The sequence below is a fragment of the Anastrepha ludens genome, chromosome 3 (assembly GCF_028408465.1).
Source record: "Anastrepha ludens isolate Willacy chromosome 3, idAnaLude1.1, whole genome shotgun sequence".
NCBI lineage: Eukaryota > Metazoa > Arthropoda > Insecta > Diptera > Tephritidae > Anastrepha > Anastrepha ludens.
This window is the reverse complement of record NC_071499.1, coordinates 10,590,937-10,614,241: the sequence shown is the minus strand read 5'-3', so window position 1 is coordinate 10,614,241 and position 23,305 is coordinate 10,590,937. Positions and strand designations below refer to the sequence as shown.

Sequence of the window (23,305 nt, the reverse complement as noted above, 5' to 3'; positions counted from 1 at the left end):
GCCTTCCTCGACATTGAGGGGGCTTTTAATAACGTTCTCCCTGAGGCAATCACTAAAGCTCTGGATAGGCTGGGGGTCGGAGCCGATCTTTCCAGGTTTATCTACAGAATGCTCAGCGACAGAACGGTCGTGGCAGAGTGGGGCGGCGTCTCTCTCCGCCGGCAGGTGAGCAGAGGCACGCCGCAAGGCGGGGTCCTCTCACCATTCCTCTGGATCATTGTTATCAATGACTTGCTGGAGGAGCTGGCGAGGAGGGGCTGTAGGGTGATTGCCTACGCGGATGATGTGGCATTAATTGTTAGAGGAAAGTTTATAGATACCCTGTACGATTTAATGCAGGGATATCTGAACGTAGTTGTTCGATGGGCAGCAGATTGCGGCTTATCGGTGAATCCTCTTAAGACGGAGCTCGTCCTATTTACGAGGAAATACAAAATACCCAGAGCTCAACTCCCCTCGATGGGGGGCGCTCCGCTGGTGCTTTCTGACAAGGTGAAGTACCTAGGTCTAATCCTTGACAGCAAGCTGACGTGGAAGCCCGACATTGAGGAGAGAGTAAGGAAGGCAACAATCGCCATGTATGGGTGCAAAGGCGCAATTGGCAAAAGGTGAGGCCTCTCGCCCAGAGTTGTATTCTGGCTCTACAATACCATAATAAAGCCAATTTTGTTATATGGAGTCACTGTCTGGTGGAACTCACTGGAGAGGACGACATCAGTTAAAAAGCTAGAGAGAGTCCAGAGGTCTGCTCTCATTGGGATCAGTGGGGCGCTTCGAACTACTCCTACTCTGGCGCTTAATGTAATGTTAAATGTGGTACCTATAGACATCGCAGGCAGAATTGCCGCTGCTCGTACCGCAATCAGACTGAGGGGCTTGGGCTATAAGCTCAACCTCACATATGGGCACTCAAGCATCCTCAGAAACTTTGAGTTCATCCCCTCGTCGACGGACCAGTGTGTGCCTTCGCTAAGTCCAAGCGGAACTTTCTCCACCTATATTCCACCAAGGGAGGAGTGGAGCGGGGGGCAACACCTGGGAACAGGCCCTCGTTAACCTGTTCACGGATGGCTCGAAGTTGGATGGTAGGGTTGGAGGAGGAGTATTCTGCAAAGAGCTCCCCATCAAACTCAAATTCAGGCTACCGGATCACTGTAGTGTGTTCCAAGCAGAGGTGGCCGCAATTAAAGAAGCAGCTGACTGGCTACTTACTTGCGTAATAACTGTAAAAAAGGTAAATATTTACTCCGATAGCCAAGCGGCCATTAGGGCTCTAGGCTCTATTATGGTGCACTCAAAGCTGGTCAGGGAATGCCTGGTCTCACTCTCGATTGCATCAGAATTCTTCGATATTAAGATAATTTGGGTACCTGGTCACAGTGACATTGCAGGAAACTGCGAAGCCGACGAGCTGGCCAGACAGGGGACCTGTGAGGCAATGTGTCCGCGAAAGGAGAGGGTCGGGATCCCCTTGACAACCTGCGCTCTACTCCTGGAAGGATGGGCTATGCACCAACTCAGCGAACGCTGGGCAAGTACACGAACGTGTAGGGTCGCGAAGTCCTTCTGGCCACGTTTGGATAGGAGGCGCTCGAGGGATATCCTGGGGATGACAAAATGTCATCTCTCAAATTTCGTGGGCATCATCACAGGGCACTGTCCGCGAGGTACACATGCCGTGAGACTCGGAATTACTTCGAGTCCTTTTTGCGTCAGCTGTATGGAGGATGAGGTGGAATCATCTCAGCACCTGCTCCTAAGCTGCCCAGCCTTCGCGGGACTACGATTCAAATATCTTGGTTCTCACTTCTTTTCTGCGCCCGCTGATATAGCAGGCGTTGATAACAAAAATCTGATGAACTATGTACATCAGCAGCATAATGAGGTTAACACAACCGCGGACTAGTCACCGTTCGTAGTCCACAAGCACTCACCACTCCCCATCCCTTCCCTTCCTCCCCCCTCTTTGTCCTTCAATGGTATCACAAAGGACGAACCAAACTATTTCGTCCAAGTGGGCCCTATTGGGCAACCATTACAACCTAACCTAACCATCAACATGTTTAACGATTATTTACGGCATGACTCTATTCAGTCTATGCGGTTCAGGAACCTTATCAGGTTGTTGACGTCTAAGCCAGGCAGTTGTTCGAGACTCTTAAACTGTGGTTTGCCAAGGGTTGACTTTCTCTTCTTCCATAAGGCAGGGGATTCACATTGTTTACAGCTGTGACAGTGTGTGTTGCGAGGGATGTCCATTTTAGCTGCTTGTTCCCCAATAGACCAGAAGCCAGTTATCACTCCCGTGAGTCTACTGGACGATTAAAGTCATTTCTTCGTCCTTTCTTCGATAGCCTGCTTACTTAAACCCCTCCAATATTCTCCATTATATCAACAGCTCTGGCTGGCTGTAGATATCTGCCTGTTGGAGGTTTCATAATGGCATCAAAACGGCGCTTTAGTGCTACTTGAGGAGTGCCAGACTGAAGGGCCAGCCATTTCACCTACTTACCTATGGAACTGGTTAGAAACTATCGAGAAAGAGACGAAAAGTGAAACAATTCACACCTCTAATACATCTCTGTGTTACATTACACAAGGCGTGGCCATTATATTCCGGAAATGTGTCACCAAATACAAGAAAATTAGGTTGTCAGTAAAATTTCATTATCGACTTATACAATAGTCTGCCTCTAAGTCCAACATGAGAGCCCCCAAAGTTGATCCCACGATTGGTAGCACACTTTTTAGTACTCCGAAGTTAGTCCATTCACAACTTCCTTGACCTTGTACATCAACTTCAAACTGGGAATTAAAAAAGTTCTAGGGGGCGATAGCAAAGCTATAGGGCGAGTGCGGTATGTCTTTTTTGGACAAAAACACTTTCACAATGAAGGAAGAATGGACTTGTTTATAATGCAAGATGCAGCTGTTCTCGGCGAGTTCGGGCCATACTCAGAAAATGCGTAACCGCTTCAGGACACCATAGATCATTCTATAGAACTCTCGAACATAGAACTCTCCCATCATTTGTATGTCCGGCAGAAATAAAGTGCTTTCCAATAATAGGTGCTACAGGTGAATGGATTACGCTATCGAGAGATGATTAACGATATTTTATGGTCGGAATTGGATGGTATTGATCTGGACAATGTTTATTTTCAACAAGACTGCGCTACGTGCCACACAAGTAACGAAACCATTGATCTTTTACGGGAAAAGTTTCCGGACTGTGTCATCTCTCGAAGGGGTGATCACAATTGGCCACCGAGAAATTGTGATTTAACATCTTGTGACTTTTTTCATTGGAGCCACGTGAAAGAGAAGGTCTACGCCCAGGGTCGATTCAAAACCTCAAAGATGGAATTCGTGAGGCTATCGAGGACATAGGGCAGCCCCTTTGCAATTCGGTTATGGAAAATTGTAATATATGAAAAAGATATTGTCCTGTAAGCGTGGTCGTGATGGTCATTTGCCTGATGTTATTTTCCACTATTAACGGCATACCTTCCTATTTATATTGAAAAAAACATCCGATCATTTATTTAAAAAAATAGCATTTTTCTTTGAATATCAAAATAACACCTCTTATTGGAAAACCGTATGTATGCGCGATGAATGAAGCCGCAGATAGCGAATACAAAAAAATCACCATTGCCTTCAGTCATGACTTGTAGACTCTCGCTTTCTTTGGCTACTCTTCCACCCACTGCTGAATTTGTTTACTGTTTACGGGTTTCGGGATTATACTGAAATATCCATCACCTGCATGTAGTATCGGCTGGGAACTTCAACTGGAGCCAAAGGAAGGCTCCCTCTTCTCAGAGTTATAACTTCTAACGAACTTCACCAAACTTAATTGCCACACCTCGTATCGAAGTAATAATACATAGACACCTACTAATGACAATTCTAATTTCACTAGAAGCGCAACGTGTAAAAATAATGGATTTCCCTGCAGGCTCATGTGGTAGATAGACAAGTGCACACATCTACATATAGAAATTAGTCCGCACGGAGAATTAGTTCATAGAATTTATGTACAAATTCAATGGTCAACCGTGTGCTGGCATGTGTTATGCCATATGGAAATGTGCATGTAAAATTTGAATTTAAGTACGAGTATGTACTACATACTTATATTTGTATGGTATGAAAAAATGCTTTCGAGAGGTTAGTAATTTTATGCAATTATAGTTAATGGCTTCTAGCATTTATTCTGTGCATACCTTCTGCTCAATAAATGACCGGAAAATACGTATATTAATGATCCAGGAGCTTCATTTATTCGGCAAATGGTATTTTCTAACTTAAGTAAAATATTTGTTTGCAATTAAATTTAATATATATATGGAATATTAGCCTGAATATAGCCTGAGAATATTCTCTAGAATGTACATTAATCCTAATATTATATGCATTCATTCTTTTTCTTTTTGCTCTTTTTCTGATAAGACATGGGGGACTACAACTTGACTAAAGAAATGAAAAGACATGCAGTTATCGTCGCTTTTAATGTAATTTTTTAAGTGCGTCCATTTATTCGTTCATAAGGTTCGACGTGAATTGAAAGCATCAGGTGGCGATGCAGAATCTGTCACAAAAACGTTCTAAAACTGCAGAATTTATTCAACAAATGCAAACGTTCATTGACGAGGACCCTTCAAAATCAATGAGAGCCCTTGCGAGGGAGAGTCTTATTCGTCGAGTTAAATATGAATATCTCCAGATCATGGCATAAGTTTTTTTTTTTGAATATTATATCCGGCATAAGTCCGCCGCGTCTACAACTTACATGGTTCTTTCGATCAGTCCAATTTTTGGCTACCTTTTCCAATAAATCTGGTCCAAACGATGTTAAATTGGCTTCAATTCTTGCACGGGCTGTATTTTATTAGTCACTAAGCCAAAACGTTGCGCAATACTAGCAGCGCCATCAAAATTGGGGAGGCCCTCTCCCAGCCGTTTGATACCAAACGACCTTTCAGACAGGGTCACCGGATGTCGTGCGTCTTTTTTAAACTGATGTTGGAAAAGATCGTGCGAGCTGCAGAACTGAATCCCTCAGAGACAGTCTTTTATAAGGGCGTACATTGGCGTATGATATTGATATCATCGGCCTTAACAACCATGATTTTAATTTTTGCCTTTTCCAAACTGGATAGAAAAGCGAAGCGAATAGGTCTGGTGGTGAGCGAGGGTAAAACGACGTACCATCTTTTACCAAACAAACAGTCGACGCAGTCGACTATCGGCACCTACTTCACTGTTGACAGTTATGATTTTGAGGTTGTAAGAGACTTCGTTTATTCAGCAACTAGTTTTGAAACTGATAATAATATCAGCCTTGAAATCCCACGAAGAATCTCTCTTGCCAACAAGTGCTACTTTGGACTAAGTAGGCAATTGAGCAATAAACTCCTCTCTCGACAAACAAAACTAAGACTCTAAAAGGCTCTCATCATGCCAGTCCTACCATATGGCGCAAAAGCTTGGACGGTGGCAATATCCGATGAGACGTTCCTTAGAGTGTTTGAAAGAAAGATTATGTTGAAAATTTTGGGGCCTTTGCACGTTGGTGATGCCGAGTATCTCAAGTGATGGAGCAATGAGCTGTACGAGCTAGGCGACGACATAGACACAACACAGCAAATAAAGATCCGATTTCGTTGGCTCTCTGAAAGTATTCGATGTGGTATCAGCTGGTAGTAGCACAGGAAGAGGAAGGTCTCCACTGCATTGGAAAGATTAGGTGGAGAAGTGCTTAGACTCACTTAGTGTTTTCACATGGCGGCGGTTAGCACGAGAAAGAAACGGCTGGCGCACATTGTTAAACTCGGCCAAAATCACATAAACGGTGCTACAAAAAATGTTTTCGGTAGTCAAAGGACAAAGGCCAACAAATTGAGAACGACGACGAATTGACACATCGGCGTCTTCTGCTTTTTTATCTTTATTTTATTTTTTGTTTCAAAGTAAGTTTCCACAATTTGTGGCGCCATTGTTGTGGCGTTGATGATGGTTCGCAAAACCGTAAAAAAACCCTATCAGAAAAATTGTTTATATAATTTTGATGTCTCCTACACGGAAATTCGTACCTACGCTCTCCAAAACATTACTGAACAGAAATGTCAACTTAGTTTGCCATTCTCCGCTGTCAAACCATAGCTATCGATATCGGTAGTTCTCGTGCAGCTAAAAAAACCGCCGATACTTAGATATTTTAGCTATCAAAGTAAAAAGAAACAGATTCAAAGCACTTCAAATTTGAAGTGACACTCAATTTCACCATTTAAATGACCTGCTTGATCTTACTTTTACATTAAAAATTCTAAAGAATTTCTAGTGTACAGAGCACCAGCAATCGCCTACACTTTCGCGTTCAACTGGTGGAATATTAAACGCATGAATTGAGAAACCCCACAAGGTTTATAGAAAATTTAAATTTTTTGTGCAACATTATTTCATTCATCTCTTTGTTGTCATAGTATTTCAAAACCCCTCTATTCGCATCACTTATTAGTCTACCATCCCGCGGACTACCCACGCGCTTAAGTAAAATAAAATATTACACAAATTAAAAGTTAACACAAATTTAAAACACACCCGAATTTCGTTTTCTTTATTTTTTACTTTTTTCCACACTACTTTTTCCCCCTGCTTTCGCTCATTTATGTTTGTTACCAAAGAGACCAAAATTTAATTATACACATTTGTTCAGCAGCACCGAAGTGCGCCAAGGCACGAAACGCCTTTACACACATAGGTGCATACATATGTTGGGAGACGGTACGCCTTTACACTCATGCATACATATGTTGGGAGACGATACGCCTTTACATACATACATATGTAATATTGAGAAAGCAGTTGCTCATTCACCAGCGCTGACCACGACTCCACCTGTCCGAAGTCGACAGTTAACATTACGAGTATGAACATACACATACACATATGTGTTGTATGAGCTCAAAAACTCATCTTCTAATCAACAGGTTGGTTAATAGTCACAAATAAACGAACAAATTTATCTCTAACGCCTGCGAAATGTAAATGAAGCCACGCAGAGGTCGTAAATTTTGTCATTTTGTCCGATCAAATAAAAACTAAATTCATTTGCATATTCATTGTATCTCATTTTAGACAATAATGAAGCGCATTCCAAGCAAATAGTTGAAAAAGAAATAAAAAATATTTTTTTTTTTTGTGACTTTTGCTTATTTTAAAAACGAATTCTTGTTTTATTCTTTTCCAATTTTCATATCGATAATACTTTTCGTGTCATTTGCTGCTATTGTTTTGTTTCTACGCGTATTTTACTACAGTCGTGCATATTTAGTAACTTAGTTTTTATTTAGTATAATACAAATAAGTGTTGCTAATGTCAGTTCTAAAAGAGCATCTAACAGCTGTGACTTTTGTGGCATTTTTAAAATAAAATATTTTATTGTTTTCATTTTCAATGACACATTAACATATACACACGTTTGTGTGCGTATATACATATGTAGGTTTAGTAAATGTATGCGCTCATATTTATTTTTGTTTTCTTAAAATAACATTAACGTATGTTTGTATGTGTGTATGACTGTGTTTAGGTAAATAAATCGCTTAGTCAAATACTGCACATTGCGCACAAATTTGAAGGCTAAGTGTAGTAATTCAATACTGAATTCGATCTACGCTTTAAAAGCGTGTGGAGATTTTTTTGTTACTACATATTTACATTAGACCGGGTCGAAAACTATTCAAAAAAAAAATAATAAACCCCCTAGTTTGAAAGCTTTCTTCGAGAGGACTTTATAGTTACAAAAATATCTGTCCTAACCAGGTGCCAAAAATGACAGAATACAAGATTAAGGGGGAACGCCACTGTGAAAATTCAAAAAAATCGATTTTTTTTGTTTGCATAAATTGTTAGTATAACTACTCAAGAAAATGTGGTAAAAATTTTAAAGCGAAATTCGCTTTATTCCCGATTCTATGTGCACTTAAGTGAGCGCCCGTCGGTTCGGCCCCGAAGCGCTTACGATACGATGCTTTATTTCAAGCGCGTTTTTCTCGAAACGACTTTTTTTGATACGTTGGCAACGATTTCTCGAAGACTAATGAACCGATTTTAATTTTCTTGTTTTCAAAATTTTTGTTATCGCATTGACTATCGTTGTACGTAGCCGATTTTCAATGACTATTTTTTTGGGCCGGGGGAAATTAAAAAAAATTGTGAAAAATACACATCGAAATTCAAATCATCAGCATTTTGTCAAAAAAAAAACATTGCTCTACTTAGAGAAAAAATTCTCAAAAATTGATTATGTTTTGGCCCCCACAGTGGCGTTCCCCCTGAAGCAGATAGAAAAGAAGAAACGAACATAGTTTTCGAGTGACGTAATTGTAGATGACGTGTTTGACAGAACTAAGAAAATAGCGCCAAAATAGTTAGCAAACAGAAAAAATGTCATTTATAAAAGTAAAAAGGTATGTAAAAGAAAAGGAGGAATGATTTGATAGAAAAAACGTTTCTTATAAACAAGCCAAATAATTAAATTACTTTAAATTAAAAAAAATATATATACTATAAATAACGTCAGCTCAACAGCTGATTGTGCCAAATTCACTGAGAGCCTGTACATTTACCTACATTACAGTTAAGTATTCTCGCAATTCTCTCAAAGTAAACTTTCAAGTAACACATGGGCTGAAAAATGTTGGGCCTAACACATAGATGACACTAATTTTATTCCATTCAGCTCTCCTTCAATTAATACCAGCCTTAAAAAGACAGCTTCTAAAATGTCAGGATATTCTATTCATTAAGTCGTGAGTTATTACGCTAAAAGTGACACAACTCTTGCTATTTTCAATTTAGTGGATCAAACAGAATTTCGTGTTTTAATTTTACACTGCTTCTTGATGGGAAGAAATACCGTTGAAGCGAATCAATGACTTCAAAAGTCTTATGGGGAGTCGGCTCCATCAGAAACAACAATAAAACGATGGTTTGCTGACTTCAAAAGTAGTCGTAGAAACACCGATGATGCACAACGCAGTAGACGTCCAAATGCGGCGGTAACACCAGAAAACGTCAAAAAATCCACAAAATCGTTCTGAATGGTCGAAAAGTGATGATGCGTGAGTTAGCTGACATAGTAAGAATATCAAAAGAACGAGTTGGCTTTATATTCCATGAGCATTTCGCTACGAGAAAGCTCTGTTCAGAGAGCAGTGTTAGGCCATGCTTAAACGTAATAAACCAGGATTTTAGCGTCGATATATAACAATGGATGAAACGTGGATTCATCACTTCACTCCGGAATCAAAGCAATCGTCTTCTGAGTGGACAGCAACTGGTGAACCTCGTCCAAGCCGCCCGTAAGCACAACAGTTTTGGCTCCCAGCGATTACTGGCTATTCACAGATCAAAAAAAATGCTCGCCGGTAAGAAATTTGGCTCGAGGTTATCGTCGAAACTGATGCCCATTTTGAGGCAAAAGATAAATCGTTCTGCAAAAGTGGTATTGAAATGAAAGGCTCCTCATAAAAAACCATCTGCCTTTCGGAGACGGAGTAAAATTATAGGTCTTTCCTAGCAAAAGGGTGGTTTTGCATTACTTCCATTTGAAAAAAAAAGTACGGATGTACCAAGAGAAGTGGCAGAAAACCAAAACTTAGAGATGTTCCGGAAATCAAACGTTTAGCTATAAATAATTCAAATAGCCCTGCGAAATTAAACACATCATTAATTTGGAAGTTACTACCCCTCGTGGGCAACAAATTTTGCTAGCGGATTCTAGTCTAGAATATGTAAAACGCGTACCTAAACCTAAGTTAGCCACACGACACCCACAGGCCAGACTGAAATTCGAAGAAAAGTACCAATTTTGAAAAGATGAGGAGGAAAGAGTATTTTTTTAATATGGCTTCCAAATGTGTTGGCATATTAAACGGAAGAAAAATGAGGAGAGCATGGCTCGAAATTCCGGAGGGGGTTCTGTCATTGTTTGGGCAGCCATTAATGTCAAAGGCAAAACGCCCATATGTTGCATATCCGCAAAAATGAATAGTGTCAAGTATTTATTGTCAAACATTTATCAAAACATTATAAGCAACTTAATCAAAACAATGCTTCGACAGCTTCAAAAAGTTATATTTAAATGAGGATCTAAATTACTAAGCTCCAAATCATAAACTAACCGCAAGAATTCATTTTTTTAATTTTAAATATTAGGTATATAATAACATTGGTTTTATACTATACTATACGCTTTTCTGCTTTCAAAGTAAGAGGTGCTATAACATTCTTTTTTTCGCTACCCAGCCTAATGTACATACATATGTAAATGCTTACATGTACGCATGCAAAGGTCAAAAGGGTTAATAGAGCCCTGCTTGCGAGTATGAAGCGCTATTCATTTGAAGCCTATGAATCTTGAGCTTTGTTTTTCACATTAATAACAGAGAGTTGGCGGCTATGGAGGGTATTTAAGGGTTTTTAAATTTTCTGCTTTTTCTGATTTTAAGAGTTGACAAGTACTGATTTATTCAATTATATTTACAATGTTGACGGATGGTTGATATATATACATATTTTTTTTCAATGTCAGCGCTTAGTGAGAATATAATCAGTAGAAGGCTAATCAATAGGTGATTTCTCAGTGTCTGGTTAGTGAACATCTGTCCGTAAAATTTCTGATAAGGTTAGTCGCTAACCAAAACAAAACGCGGCAGTTAATGTCAGTGAAAATGGTCTACTAAATTTTCTTTTGCCAGCGTTTTGCAATTTTACTAAGAATAAAGCATGTGGGTCGAATTCACCTGGTAGCTATATTACGTCAGACCGTGTTTAACCTTTAGAAAGAAGAAGACTAAAAATCTAAAAATTATAATATCTTTTGATTCTTTACAGTAAAATAATGCATCGCTTACAGTGGAGCAATAAGGTTGAAACTTTATGACTTTTCAACTTTTTGAATTTTGGACTTTTGAAAAAAGGTATGTGCCATTTTGTTATTTTTTTCAAAATTTTTCCCATTGTCACACCTGCCGGAATGACAAGGCTACAGAATAATAATCAGTTTAACTTTTTTGTTTCAGATGTCCTGAAGAGCCAAAATCTTGTTGACAAGCCACATTTTTTGTTTAAGACACTTACTTTAGTGCCACCCTACTCCAAAAATATATGTAAAAAAAAAATTGTTTTTGTACACTATTTGATGTCAATAATAACATACTATAAAATCAAAATGATCGCATTTTATTTTCTTAAAAAAAATACTAAAAAATATCTATAAAAAATTAGTATTTGACCAGACTACAACCTTAAGTAAGTGGACAGCCTGAGCTTTGGCCGCGGTGGAGTTTTAGGTGGTATTTCGGAAGAACTTCCCGGACTGGTGGACTATGCACTCCCACCTAAAATTGCCATTACAACGTTCACGGCCCTCAAGAAAAGAATGGGAACGGAACAATGTAAGACAGGACGAGTTCAGACTCTCTGGTAGGCTTTCTGACTATTGCAGTGTCTTTTAGGTAGAACTGAAGGCAATAGTAAAGGCTAAGCCAAAATAAACACAGGTTTAAGCACACTAATCTCAGTTATAACGGGGCACTGCCTTATGGATGGATGTGCAAACACATGACTTCTGCAGAAACTGTCTAAATGAGGCAGAGAAGATCTCGCACCTTCTGTACTCCTCGTGCAGACGTAGATTTACCAGTTTAGATAGACAAATTTTTTAATGAGTTGGAAGGTCTCAGTACTGTGGAAATCTGGAATCTTTTAAAATTCCTGAAAAGTTCACATTGGTTTTAGAACAGATAAAGAAGGGCAAGCCCCCACGCGGCATCACAATGAGCTATGAGCCTGAGTATGTCCCATAGTGAACAACCTCAGCAACCTAGCCTAACCTACAATAAAACTGAATTATTTCAACATTCAATATTTTCAGTTTATCACCTTCATAGTCTTTATTATTCGATTTTACTGGAAATTACTGTCATGAGCTCCCGCAGATTTAGATGTCTGTGAGACCCAGTGGCCAACTTAAAGGAAGAACAATCATCTACAGCCATCCAGTGCCATTGATCTAAAGGAGGAAAAAAATGAGATCTAGGCTGGTGAACTGCCTCAGACTATCCACAAAAAGCGCACTAAGGAACCTTAGGCGCCTATCCGGCAGACCCGGAGATATGAAGAAGAAAGGTCTCTTTCTCTGTAGAATTCCCACAGCTGCTGCAATGGAGGTCGTACGGAAGTCCAAGCTTCTCTGCATAAGTTCCGATCACCCAGTGACCGGTGAACACCGCTATGAGTTGTGAAATTTAATAGCGGGAGATCCCCAGCACTTTAAGCGTCCTGCTTCCGATTTACTGAGGGTGGTGATAAGAAAAAGAAATTTCTACAGGTCGCGTAAATAATAATGTTTAATGCGATGGCAAAAATTTCTAAAGATTTAAAGTCTAAAGCTCGGACATTTAGGGTATTTTAAGGAATTTTTTTGACAATAAAAAAAACGAAATTTATATTTTTTATTTTTTAGGCTTTTTATTTAACTTCTTTTACATACAAAAATGAAAACAAAATTTCTTTAATTTTAATAACTTAAAAAATGGCGCTGAAGTTGACCCTGCCGAAAAATTGGACCTGGACGGTGTTGTCCATTCTGGCTCTTCTATTTATATGAAACACAAAAGCCTAAAAAATTATTAATCAGTATGACTGTGGATATGTCCCGCCACTAGAATAAAAAAAAATAATTACAGAATGGCGCGGTTTTAAACTTGATGCTCTATAGATCGGTTTTCTTTTCAGTTTTTTAATTTTTGAATCAAAAAAACAAGAAATAATTGAAATAATTATATGATTCGGGTACGGGCGATAGTCATTGATGTTGTGAACAACATACCTATTAAAATTTCAGACGATTCGGTTGATTCGGGACGAGTGTCGGCATCTAGCCGCCCAAGCCGTTTTACCGCTCCGGACGCGTGTCGGTTCGAATTGCCGCCCAAATTTGTTCGTAGCTGCAAGGCTCGTGACGTCTGTCATTCTGAGCGATAGGATACGCATAGGTGTAGTAAAAGAGTCACGTTTTCATTCAAAGGCATTAGCAGCCATTAGCGATGAAATCTTATCTTCCTTATAATGTAAACTTACGATATGAAACGACGGTAGTGTCAGAACGAATTTCACTGTCAGAGGAACCAGCAGGCTTTTTATATATTGTATTTTATATTTTATCCTACACACGATGGTTAAGCGGTTTACAAATGATATGTTAGATAGTGACAGTTCTGACAAATATTACTTTGAATCTCATAAGACGGAATATGATGGCATTACTTCGTCAAGTGAAGTGAAATCCGTGCAATAAGGAATCCACTCAGGCATTTCAACATTAGCAGTGATAGCAGTTTGTTTATAATTATTTTTTGATTTTATGAAAATCTTTTCTTGTGTTAAATAAAGTCTTAGACCCCTATTATGAGCAACATTCGATCTTCGACTGTAGTCGAAAGTGCTGATCGAACGAATTTTCATTTGGTATTATGGTGCTCATTCGTTGAAGAATATGACTATTGTGAATTTCGATCGCTCGACGCATTTACAATAGATAATTTTTTCTCAGCTGATACAGCAAATCAAAATAAAAGAACATCCGATTGTGTTGAAATTCTTTGCTAACAACATTTTTAAAAGTTAAAAAAAGTATTTTTTGTGAAAATGAGTACAACGGAGTTGTGGTTCGACGATTCATCGGACGATGAAAGATTTGTGGAACTAGCTAGAAGTAGAAAACAGTTGAGGGGCGCATCGAACCCCCTAGAAATGGCTTCCACTAAGTAAGTTTAGAATTTTCAAAATGTGTTGACGTACTTAATATTACAGAAATTTCCTTACAGATTTTTAAAGAACTTTAGATTATCTTAAGAGGCGTTTATGAACCTACTGTTCAGTACAGAAAACAAGTTGCAGCAGTGCACCCGAGCCAAATCCATTCCAAATATTTTAAAGCTGGCCACAGTTCTGCGATTTTGTGCTCAGGGATCGTACCAATTGAGTATTGGTAATGAAGGTATGCTAGGACTTGCTCAACCCACTGTGTACGATGATGCTGAAGATATTGAAGTGGAGTCAAATAACGAAGAAGCAGAAAACATAAGACATGAAATTCTTAGAATATTATAGAAAAATCTAAAAAGTATTAAATAGAAACCTTTACGCCAAAGTTTCTGTTTTATTTTTGTTATAAATTTTCTTTATTCAATTATTCGTCATTCGAAAAAAATATGTATTTCAGTTCCTCTACGTATATCAGCCCATACCTGCCAAGGGAAAATAAAAATGTATTTCTATAAACATCACAAAAAAAAAAAACATTATTAACCTTAATCCATTTTGCTGCCGTTCTACTGTTATGTTATAAATTTTCTTCTTTCTACTATGTGTTATAAATTTTCTTTATTCAATTATTCGTCATTCGAAAAAAATATGTATTTCAGTTCCTCTACGTATATCAGCCCATACCTGCCAAGGGAAAATAAAAATGTATTTCTATAAACATCACAAAAAAAAAAAACATTATTAACCTTAATCCATTTTGCTGCCGTTCTACTGGTGGTCCCAAGCAATTCAGCTCCGTTGTAAATTCCTTCCATTTTTTTGCTGCTTGAACTTTGGTGCACATCCCTTTTGCGAATTGTGGATTCTCTTCCATTAATGCAACTAGCCTTTCTAATTGCAGTTTGGTACTCACGATTTTCGACCTGCATAATATTAACAAAATTAGTATATATTTATTATTTGGTTACTATAAAACCATAAATAATCGCAAACAACTTACACTTTAACAAGTTTTCCCACTATACGCTACACGATCGAAAGCAAAATTGCATTCGACTCTAAATTCGGTAAACAACGAAAATTTCGATAGGGTTGCACCGCTCATAATACCAAATTGACATTCGATTTTCGATCTTCGACAACCAGCGAATATCGAAGATCGAATACAACTCATAATAGGGGCCTTAGGTTTTATAACGTTCTTTTCTTTACTGCGCACTCCAATACCTCTCGTCCTCAACGATGCTCACCCGTCGAACGGCTCCGTCCCCAAAGGGTTCAAGTTTTGGGAGTGGATAATGCGATAATTGAAGCCGCCGCGTGAGGAATCTGACTCTACCTGTTAAAACGGCTGTAGAATCGAAATTACTAGGAATATCTTTCCGAAAATTTGACAGTATATTCTCAAAAGCCTATACTTCCGAAATATCAGAAAAAAATCGATTTTTTGAAAATTCTAGACCACCGGAACCCCTTCAGTAAAATGTTACTTCGTCTTTCCTTCCAAAAACCAAACCCCCAAATTTATTGATGAAGTGTTAAATTAAATTGGGTATGGAAAAAGTGAATAATTATGAGTTCCGAGTTATTTTTAGCAAAATGAAGATAACTCGAAATTCAATCATCACTGTCGATCTTAATGAACAAAATCATACGAAATAAAGCAGGTCCATTTACAAATACGAGTATGGCACACAAAGAAACTCGATCGCTGGCAAGCGCGCCACACACGTGCTTTATCCCCGCGCATGTGCCCCGTATTGCTACAAAGTCAATTTGCTTGTTCTGCGTACAGCTAAAAGCTACTCGTAGTTTTTATGGTTGTGAATACTGCCATTTCTTATGACCCAATAAACCTTATATTCTTATTTAGTAGAGAGGGCCAATTAACAAATTTCTAACAAAGCTTCTTTCAAATGAACTTAAAAAAATATATATAGGTTTATGTGTCATGCATGCAAATGTGTAAAGTACACACATACTCGTACATACCTATAAGTAAATTGAAGTTTTTATCTGCACAGTTAACACTTAGTCACATAATAGGGGACGGCACATGGTTGAGATTTGCACTTCTAGATAAAATTAAGTTCATTTTTGAATGTGCATTTTAGGGTGGTGAATAAGTTGTTGTAGGGAATATTTTTCTTTAGAAAAGTTTACCTGTCATTTCATAAGCATTTTTCATTCATTTATTTTTTTTTTTTTATTTATTTTTTTTTTTTATTTTTTTTATATTTTATTATTTCAATTATTTTTATTGTTTCATTATACTCGTATATAAGACACACACGCATGCATATCAAATACAGGCCAGAAATGTAACACCATACTAAAAATTAAAAAAACAAATACGTAATCCAGTTCCAAATATTCACATTCGACGAGGGACTTTAATACATTTAAGAAATTTTTTTTTTGTAAAATTCACTCATTGTAAATATGGCATTAATCTAAGAGAAATTTACTTATAATGACTCATAGTTATAGGCGCGTAGTTACAGATAAGTTAAAAAAAAAGTTTTTAATGCTTGAAAGTGTAATAAAAACCACTTAACCTTTGTCATAGTCAATTTAAATTGCATTTTACCACAAAAACAGAGTTTTATCTTTCAAATGAAGAGAACGTGATTTTAAAAAGTTAAAATAAGGGGTCATTTACACAGGGAAACATTTTGTCCGTGGAAAAAGGACATACGGCGAAGAGAGAGGGGGGGTTTGGTGTCCCATACTGATGACACGCCCTGCCCCCGTCTAGCGGAGAGTAAGGATGCAATTAAGAAGCTAAAGCTCAACAAAGCTGCGGGCGAAGATGGTATTCAGCCTGAACTAATGACTGCCGACCCGCCAATATCAGCGGAAATTCTTCATCCCCACATCCCCGCCGTCTGGAGCAATGAAAAGCTTCCTCCGTCTTTAAGAGACGAGCAAGCTGGCCTTCGCCCTCACCGAAGCTGTGTTGACAAAGCCAACACACTTCGGATTATAATAGAACAATCAGTTGAGTGGCGCTCCCCGCTGCTTATTTGTTTTTACGATTCCAAGGTAATTGTCCAGAAGGAGTTCGTGCCAACGGACCAAACCGTCGATACAATTTTCTTATCTTGGCGTTTTGAAGCGTTTGTTGCATCGCATTCGTCGAATTCGCCCTGAATACCCCGAAGGAGGAAGCTGTCGCTTATCGCATGGTAATCCACCTTCTTATCGATCCACTCTTGTGATTGATTTTTTGACTAAAAATCGTATTTTACTCATCAATCACTCACCGTATTCGCCTGATATGGCTCCCTGTGACTTCTACCCACTGGGGAAAATTGGATTTGGCCATGAAAGGAAAACGATTTGCGTCCATAGAGGCCATCCAAAAGGCTTGTACCGACATACTGAAGAACATTCCGGTTAATGAACTGAAACACTCTTTCGAAAAGCTTTCAGATCGCGCAAAACAGTGTATAGAGGCCAGAGGGGACTATTTTAAATAAATAAACTCGAAGCTATCAGAACAAAGCTCCTGTCGTTTCTATTTGAGCTCTTTTTTATGTTGGACTTCACCTTGTATATGAAGTATTTTTATTGGGTATGGAAATAACTTTCCGCCCTAGTAAAAGAGGTGTCGCTGCTGATTTTTATTTATTTTTATTTATTTATTTTTGTGTTCGCTCTAGTAATATACTGGTGATTTGAAGGTGTATATGAGAGGTCTCGATCGCAGGAGTTGACATTCGTTTGAAGTGCTTTTATTCAAGTGAAACAATAAATCAAGCACAGTATTTCAGCTGCTGCAGTTTTACTGCTGCGAAATACCGTTAGATGGAATATTAAAAAATTTTTTTTTCGAGCAAAATGCAGTCTTCACTTGAATTATCAGAAAACTTTAATAAGCATTTGATTCCATTTAAATTATTGCCTTTAATGAAGTGAACCGGACTGTAAGTGTTAACTTTTGACTATAAAGCAATCACTTATTTATATACATATAAAGGGTTTTCCAATTTGTAATTGGCGCTTAAACCCTTTTTGGGTGTTTAGCCTAGCTCCTCCTCCTATTCGTCGCGTGCGTCTTGATGTTGTTCCACAAATGGAGAGTCTCTACAGTTTCAAGCCGACTCCGAACGACAGATATTTTTATGAGGAACTTTTTCATGGCAGAAATACTCTCAGAGGTTCGCCATTGCCTGCCGACGGGCAACCACCATTAGAAAAAACTTTTTCTTCATTTTGGTGTTTCACTTATTTACATAGTATAGTAAAATATTGGAAATTACATGCATATCTACACACACACATAGATACATATAGAAGTACAAGTTACAAGTGTTGCTACTTACGAATTGCACGAGTTTCAATATGCCAGGCGGTGTCGTAAAATAGCCGATATTGATTTTTAATGCGCTGAGTCCACCACCGCCAACAGGCGTAGATGTTTGTGTGGTAGTGTTGCGTTCAACGGTAACTACTGTTTCCACCATTTTTAACGAGTTTGTTTTTTCTTTTGTTTTTAAATCAGATTTGTTTTTAAACCAGAATTGATTGAGTTAACTAGAAACTAATGGCACAGAAAAAAAACGAAAAAGGAGTTATTAGACGCGACACGATTTTTTTTTTTTTGTTTTTTTTTCTGTTTTTTTATTTATTTATTTTTTTTTTTTATTTTTTATTATTATTTTTTATGTTTTGTTTTTGTGTTTTAGTTAATGTGGTTCAGATTCACTAACTGCAACACCTCAACTTTCGCTCATTCAAAAACGATTATCAATCCGCATATGGTTTAACGCGTGTAACTAATAACCGTAAAGTACCAGTGCTCAGTTATAACTAACGGTATGTATTGGTCTTAGTTAACCCTTAAGTTAGACTTAGTCTGTTAGTTTCACTGGAGTGGAGTGATCGTTGGTTAAAACAAGAAAAGAAAAAAAAACAACAACAACAAACCGGACGATCAAGGAGACACACACGCACTAACTAGTTTGCCAGGCGGTAACTAAATTAGAATGACTGAACCAACAAGCCAACTTTCGCGTTCAAATATGTAAGCATTCAAGCCAAGGCGGAAAGAATTCCAAAAACCCAAATAAACGTGCATTTACTACGCGCATGCATACATGTGTGCATACACATACAAACATACATACATGAATGCATTTTACATAGTCTCGCATGTAATTATTTTCTCTTATATTCTCAGTAGTTTATTTTTACGGTTTTGTGGTATTCCCTCTGCGTTGGACTTCTTGTCAACAGTTCTATCGAGTAATTTTTTAAACGCTGATCGGTGCTTCTACACTATTTTTCCCCCCCACTACTTGGCTGCTTAGAACTCGAGTTGGCTACTCGTTGGTTAACACATACAGATGTGTGTGTGTGTGTGAAGCTGTGCCTTTCTGTGCACCTTTACTGCTTTTCGAGACTCACCGTTCCGAACCGAACCGAACCGATCTTAGCCGTTTGAACACGTTTTTGCAACTGACTATTTGATTGCGTTGACGGCGCTGGCAAGTCGCTCACGCTGTTTCTGAGTTTGGCCAAACTCTCTAAATCGAAAAGCGGCAGCGGCAGCGGCAATTGTGGCTCACTTCGTTAATTATTGGGTGCCGCGCTCTTCGATATACATAGTTTGCTGAGCAAGTTTTTAATAATTTATTTGCGTTTTTTTTCGATTTTTGTGTTTGCTGTTTTTATTTACACTTATCTACTCTTACTTTTACGCTACACGAAGCAAAAGTTTTTTTGATCCAACTTAGACGTATGAGAACTTTGCGTACGTACTTTTAATTGCAAATGGGCGGTTTTTTTTTCTTAATAAGTATGTACTCATATGTATGTACCTACAAATGTGATAAGTAGAATAATGATTGCAGCAAACTGCAGGGGCAACAAACCATCAGCCTCCCTACCGAAGGCTAAGAAATCCTTGGATAGACCAATTCCTAACGCTATTCGACTATGCAGAAGTTATAATTCCAGAAATTTACAGAAAAATAGATACGATTTTAAGGGGGGTTGGACAAGTCCCAGCACTCAGTCAGTACGACCATTGTACTACACCCGGATAGGTTATAGTGGAAAGAAGAGAGAGACAGGATAGATAAAATATGAATAGTAACACGGAAAAATTGGTTTGAGGTCACTCTTTCGCGAATCTTTTGTATCCATTGATGTGTCTTAAGAGATCCGGAAGAGAAAGAGTATGAACTTTATCCATGCTCAGTACATCACACCCCAAATGCCTAAGTCTGATTTTGGAAAACTCCGGACAGCTACAGAGAAAATGCTCTGCAGTGTTTTCATTCTCACGACAGGATAGGCATATTGGGTCGTCAATGATTCCGAGGGTAGTCATATGCTGACCACAGGCATTGTGCCCTGTGATTACACCCACCAGTACTCTCAAGTCCTTTCTACTAAGTTTTAAAAGAAAGGTCGCTATTTTCCCGTTTCGTTTTTTCACAAAGCATTTAGCTATTCTTCAGGAGCCCAACTCCGACCAACGTCTTTTATAGGTAGACCTCATGAAGTCGTCAATCCATAGTCAGGGCCCAGTGGTGTGCTTGCATAACCTTCATTAGCCAGTTTTTCAGCCAACTCGTTCCATGTAACACCGCAGTGTCCAAGCATAGACTTCCGTTAATAATGCCGTAGCCACCTGTCCTGTAGCGGTGGAGTACTTAATGTCTTCGAACCTCTCATATCAACCCCAAAACATCTGGCTATCTTTCACAATAAACAGAACTAATCGGTGCATGTAAAATTCATTCTATGAACAGTCCTGTGTCGGCTCTACCTACAATCTGAGCTCTATTGGTAATATCGAACGGTAGGTACCTACATAAATAGCCTTGCCTGTTTGAGACCCTTTATTGTTTCTCAGTACTTAGCCTGCTGTCACAACTTCACTGTCCACTTTCCCGACAGAAGAGATTGATAATGTCATATCGTTCTAAGCGATAACGGATCTAGCGTTTTTTGCAACAATTTTCATTAAAAGAAGCTAGCATAGGGTTTGAGGTGGTAACGATCAAATCGTAATGTATTCCAGAATGTCGAAGATGATTTCTTCTTCTTTTCGATTGACGCAATAACCGCTTACGCGGTTCTCGTGCTAACCAGCGCCAGTTGGATATACCAAGTGAAGCTAAGTCTTTCTCCACCTGATCTTTCCAAGCTGGTTCCGCATCGAATACTTTCAGAGCGGCAGCGTTTGTATCCATCAGACAAGAGGACCCAGCCAACGAAGCAGTTGGATCTTTATTCGCTGCGCTATGTCTATGCCGTCATAAAGCTTATACAACTCATTATTCCATCGCCTACGATACTTACAGTCGCCGACGTGCAAAGGTAAAAAATTTTTCACAGAATCTTTCTCTCAAACACTCCAAGGGGCGCCTCGTCGGTTGTTGTCATCTTCCTAGCTCCTGCGAAATACGATAGGACGGGCATGATGAGAGTCTTGTAGAGTGTTAGTTTTGTTCGTCGAGAGTGGACTTTACTACTCAATTGCCTACTTAGTCCAAAGTAGCACTTGTTGGCAAGAGAGATTCTACGTTGGATTTCAAGGCTGACATTGTTATCGGTGTTAATACTGGTTCCTACATAAACGAAGTCTCAAAATCATAACTGTCAACAGTGGCGTGGGTGCCGATACGCGAGTGCGCCGACTGTTTGTTTGAAGACAGGAGGTACTTCGTTTTGTCCTCGTTAAATTCGTTTTGCTTCTTTATCTCGTAATTTTACCAAATACAGACATCGCGGCATATAGGCAACTTCTTTTCGTGCTTTCGAATGGAATTTTAAAATCTACAAAAAGATGGTATGTGTTTATTCCTCTTTCATGAGTATTTTCCAAGACTTGGCATATTGTAAATATCTGGTCGATGGTAGACTTTCCAGAACTAAAGCCACACTGATAAGGTCCGATCAGTTGGTTGACGGTGGGCTTCAGCCTTTCACACAATACACTCGCAGAAACCTTATAGGCGATATTTAGTAGACTAACCCCGCGGTAAGCACAGATTGCGGGATCACCCTTCTTATGGATTGTGCAGAGCACACTTAAATTCCAAATGGCAGGAATGCTTTCGATCATATATTGCGTAGGAGCTGATGCATATAACTACAATTGGGAAATGACGAATCAGTTAAAAAGTGGAAAGAAAAAGCCTAAGACTAAACATTCGTGGACTAATCTTTGGCACCCGTAGGACATTGCATTAGCTTTGACTAGCACTCGATGAAGGATAAACATGGAGTTTACTACATTAGACTTCCAACTGATAAAATTCGCCAAAAGATCGAGTTTCGATATGTGCACCAAACAGCCACCGAGGGAAACATGTTTTTTTTAATAATTGTTAATCTGAAAAATTAACAGTCCAAAGCACGATTCCGGCTTCATAAAAACGTTTGGTGCTCCTCATCCTGCCTTCAGTGCCGCAGTGGTCTTGATAACTCTTCAAACCTTTATCGAGTTTTAACCTAGCACAAGTCGAGACTACTAGTAACTCAGCCAGTAACGCGTTAGAACATTTGCTTATCAGGATAGAAACAAGGATTACAGATTTATAAGGTTTGCTCTTTAACTATGGTGAAAAATAAAATTGTGAGGGGAGTTTCGGCTGCCACGTCACTTGGGAGATTCGGCAGCCGAATCCTGCACGATCATTTCACAAACTCTATAAATATATGGCTGCCATCAACATAATCTGTCTTCTATCGCCTTTACCTCACAGTATTCACAAGTGGGATCCGATTCGTGTTTGAACCGATGGGGGTATGCTTTGAAGCGTCCATGCCCAGTTAAAAACTAAGTCAGATAAAAATCCAATTCTCCGTGTTTTCTTTCGAGCCAGCTTCGCAAGTCTGGAATGCAGCGATGTGTCCAGCGACCCTTCGTTATGTTATTCCATTTTTGCTGCCAAGTTTGGGTACTAGCTTCCCGTGCTACGATGCGTTGCGTTTCACTGTCAGCCAATACTGCAGCTTCGTTTGCCAATATCTCTACTGGATGCATTCCAGCGATAACTAGCGCTGCTTCTTCTGAAACAGTCTGCGGACCCATTGTGACGGGCTAATAAGTGTCAGCTGACGGGATCAAACTTATGGTGCTCTCATTTACCAACGTAAACATACGCCCGTATCAGCTGACACAAAGAAACTAATGAAAGCTCCATGTAAATGAATTCTCACCACCGTTCCGTTCCGTAGTATCGTAGATCGTTGTTTCATCGCGTCAGCTAATACGGGCGTACGGGAATACGTTTACGTTGGTGAGTGTGAGCACCATTAGATTTTTGCCGTGAAGTCGTATCAGCTGAGTCCTCTCTCACCGCACGGTGTTGCCAAACAGTACATTTCGAAATCATTAACAATATAAATTTATGCAAATTTAAATTTTCAGTAAAATAATTTAAAAGCGATGTTTAATAATGCTAATCATAGATAAATGAACTATTTGCATTTGTTGGC

General features: G+C 38.9%; 1 protein-coding gene across 6 annotated transcripts in view; it reads right to left on the bottom strand.

Annotated features, from left to right (window-relative positions):
- The window catches only part of LOC128857017 (uncharacterized), a 78,967-nt gene extending 59,638 nt beyond the window's left edge, over positions 1-19,329 (bottom strand). Inside the window, exons 1-2 of one of the 6 annotated variants that reach the window (XM_054092529.1) lie at positions 19,256-19,329; positions 18,172-18,389 (exon numbers count right to left, since the gene is read on the bottom strand). In XM_054092529.1, coding sequence (XP_053948504.1) covers positions 18,172-18,312 — 141 coding nt within the window. In that variant the 5' untranslated portion in view covers positions 18,313-18,389; positions 19,256-19,329. Of the gene's footprint in view, positions 1-18,171; positions 18,390-18,775; positions 19,022-19,146 lie in introns of those variants that run through there. The other 5 variants (XM_054092528.1, XM_054092530.1, XM_054092531.1 and 2 more) reach the window with 5 other exon arrangements.
- Between the last annotated feature and the right edge of the window lie 3,976 nt (positions 19,330-23,305).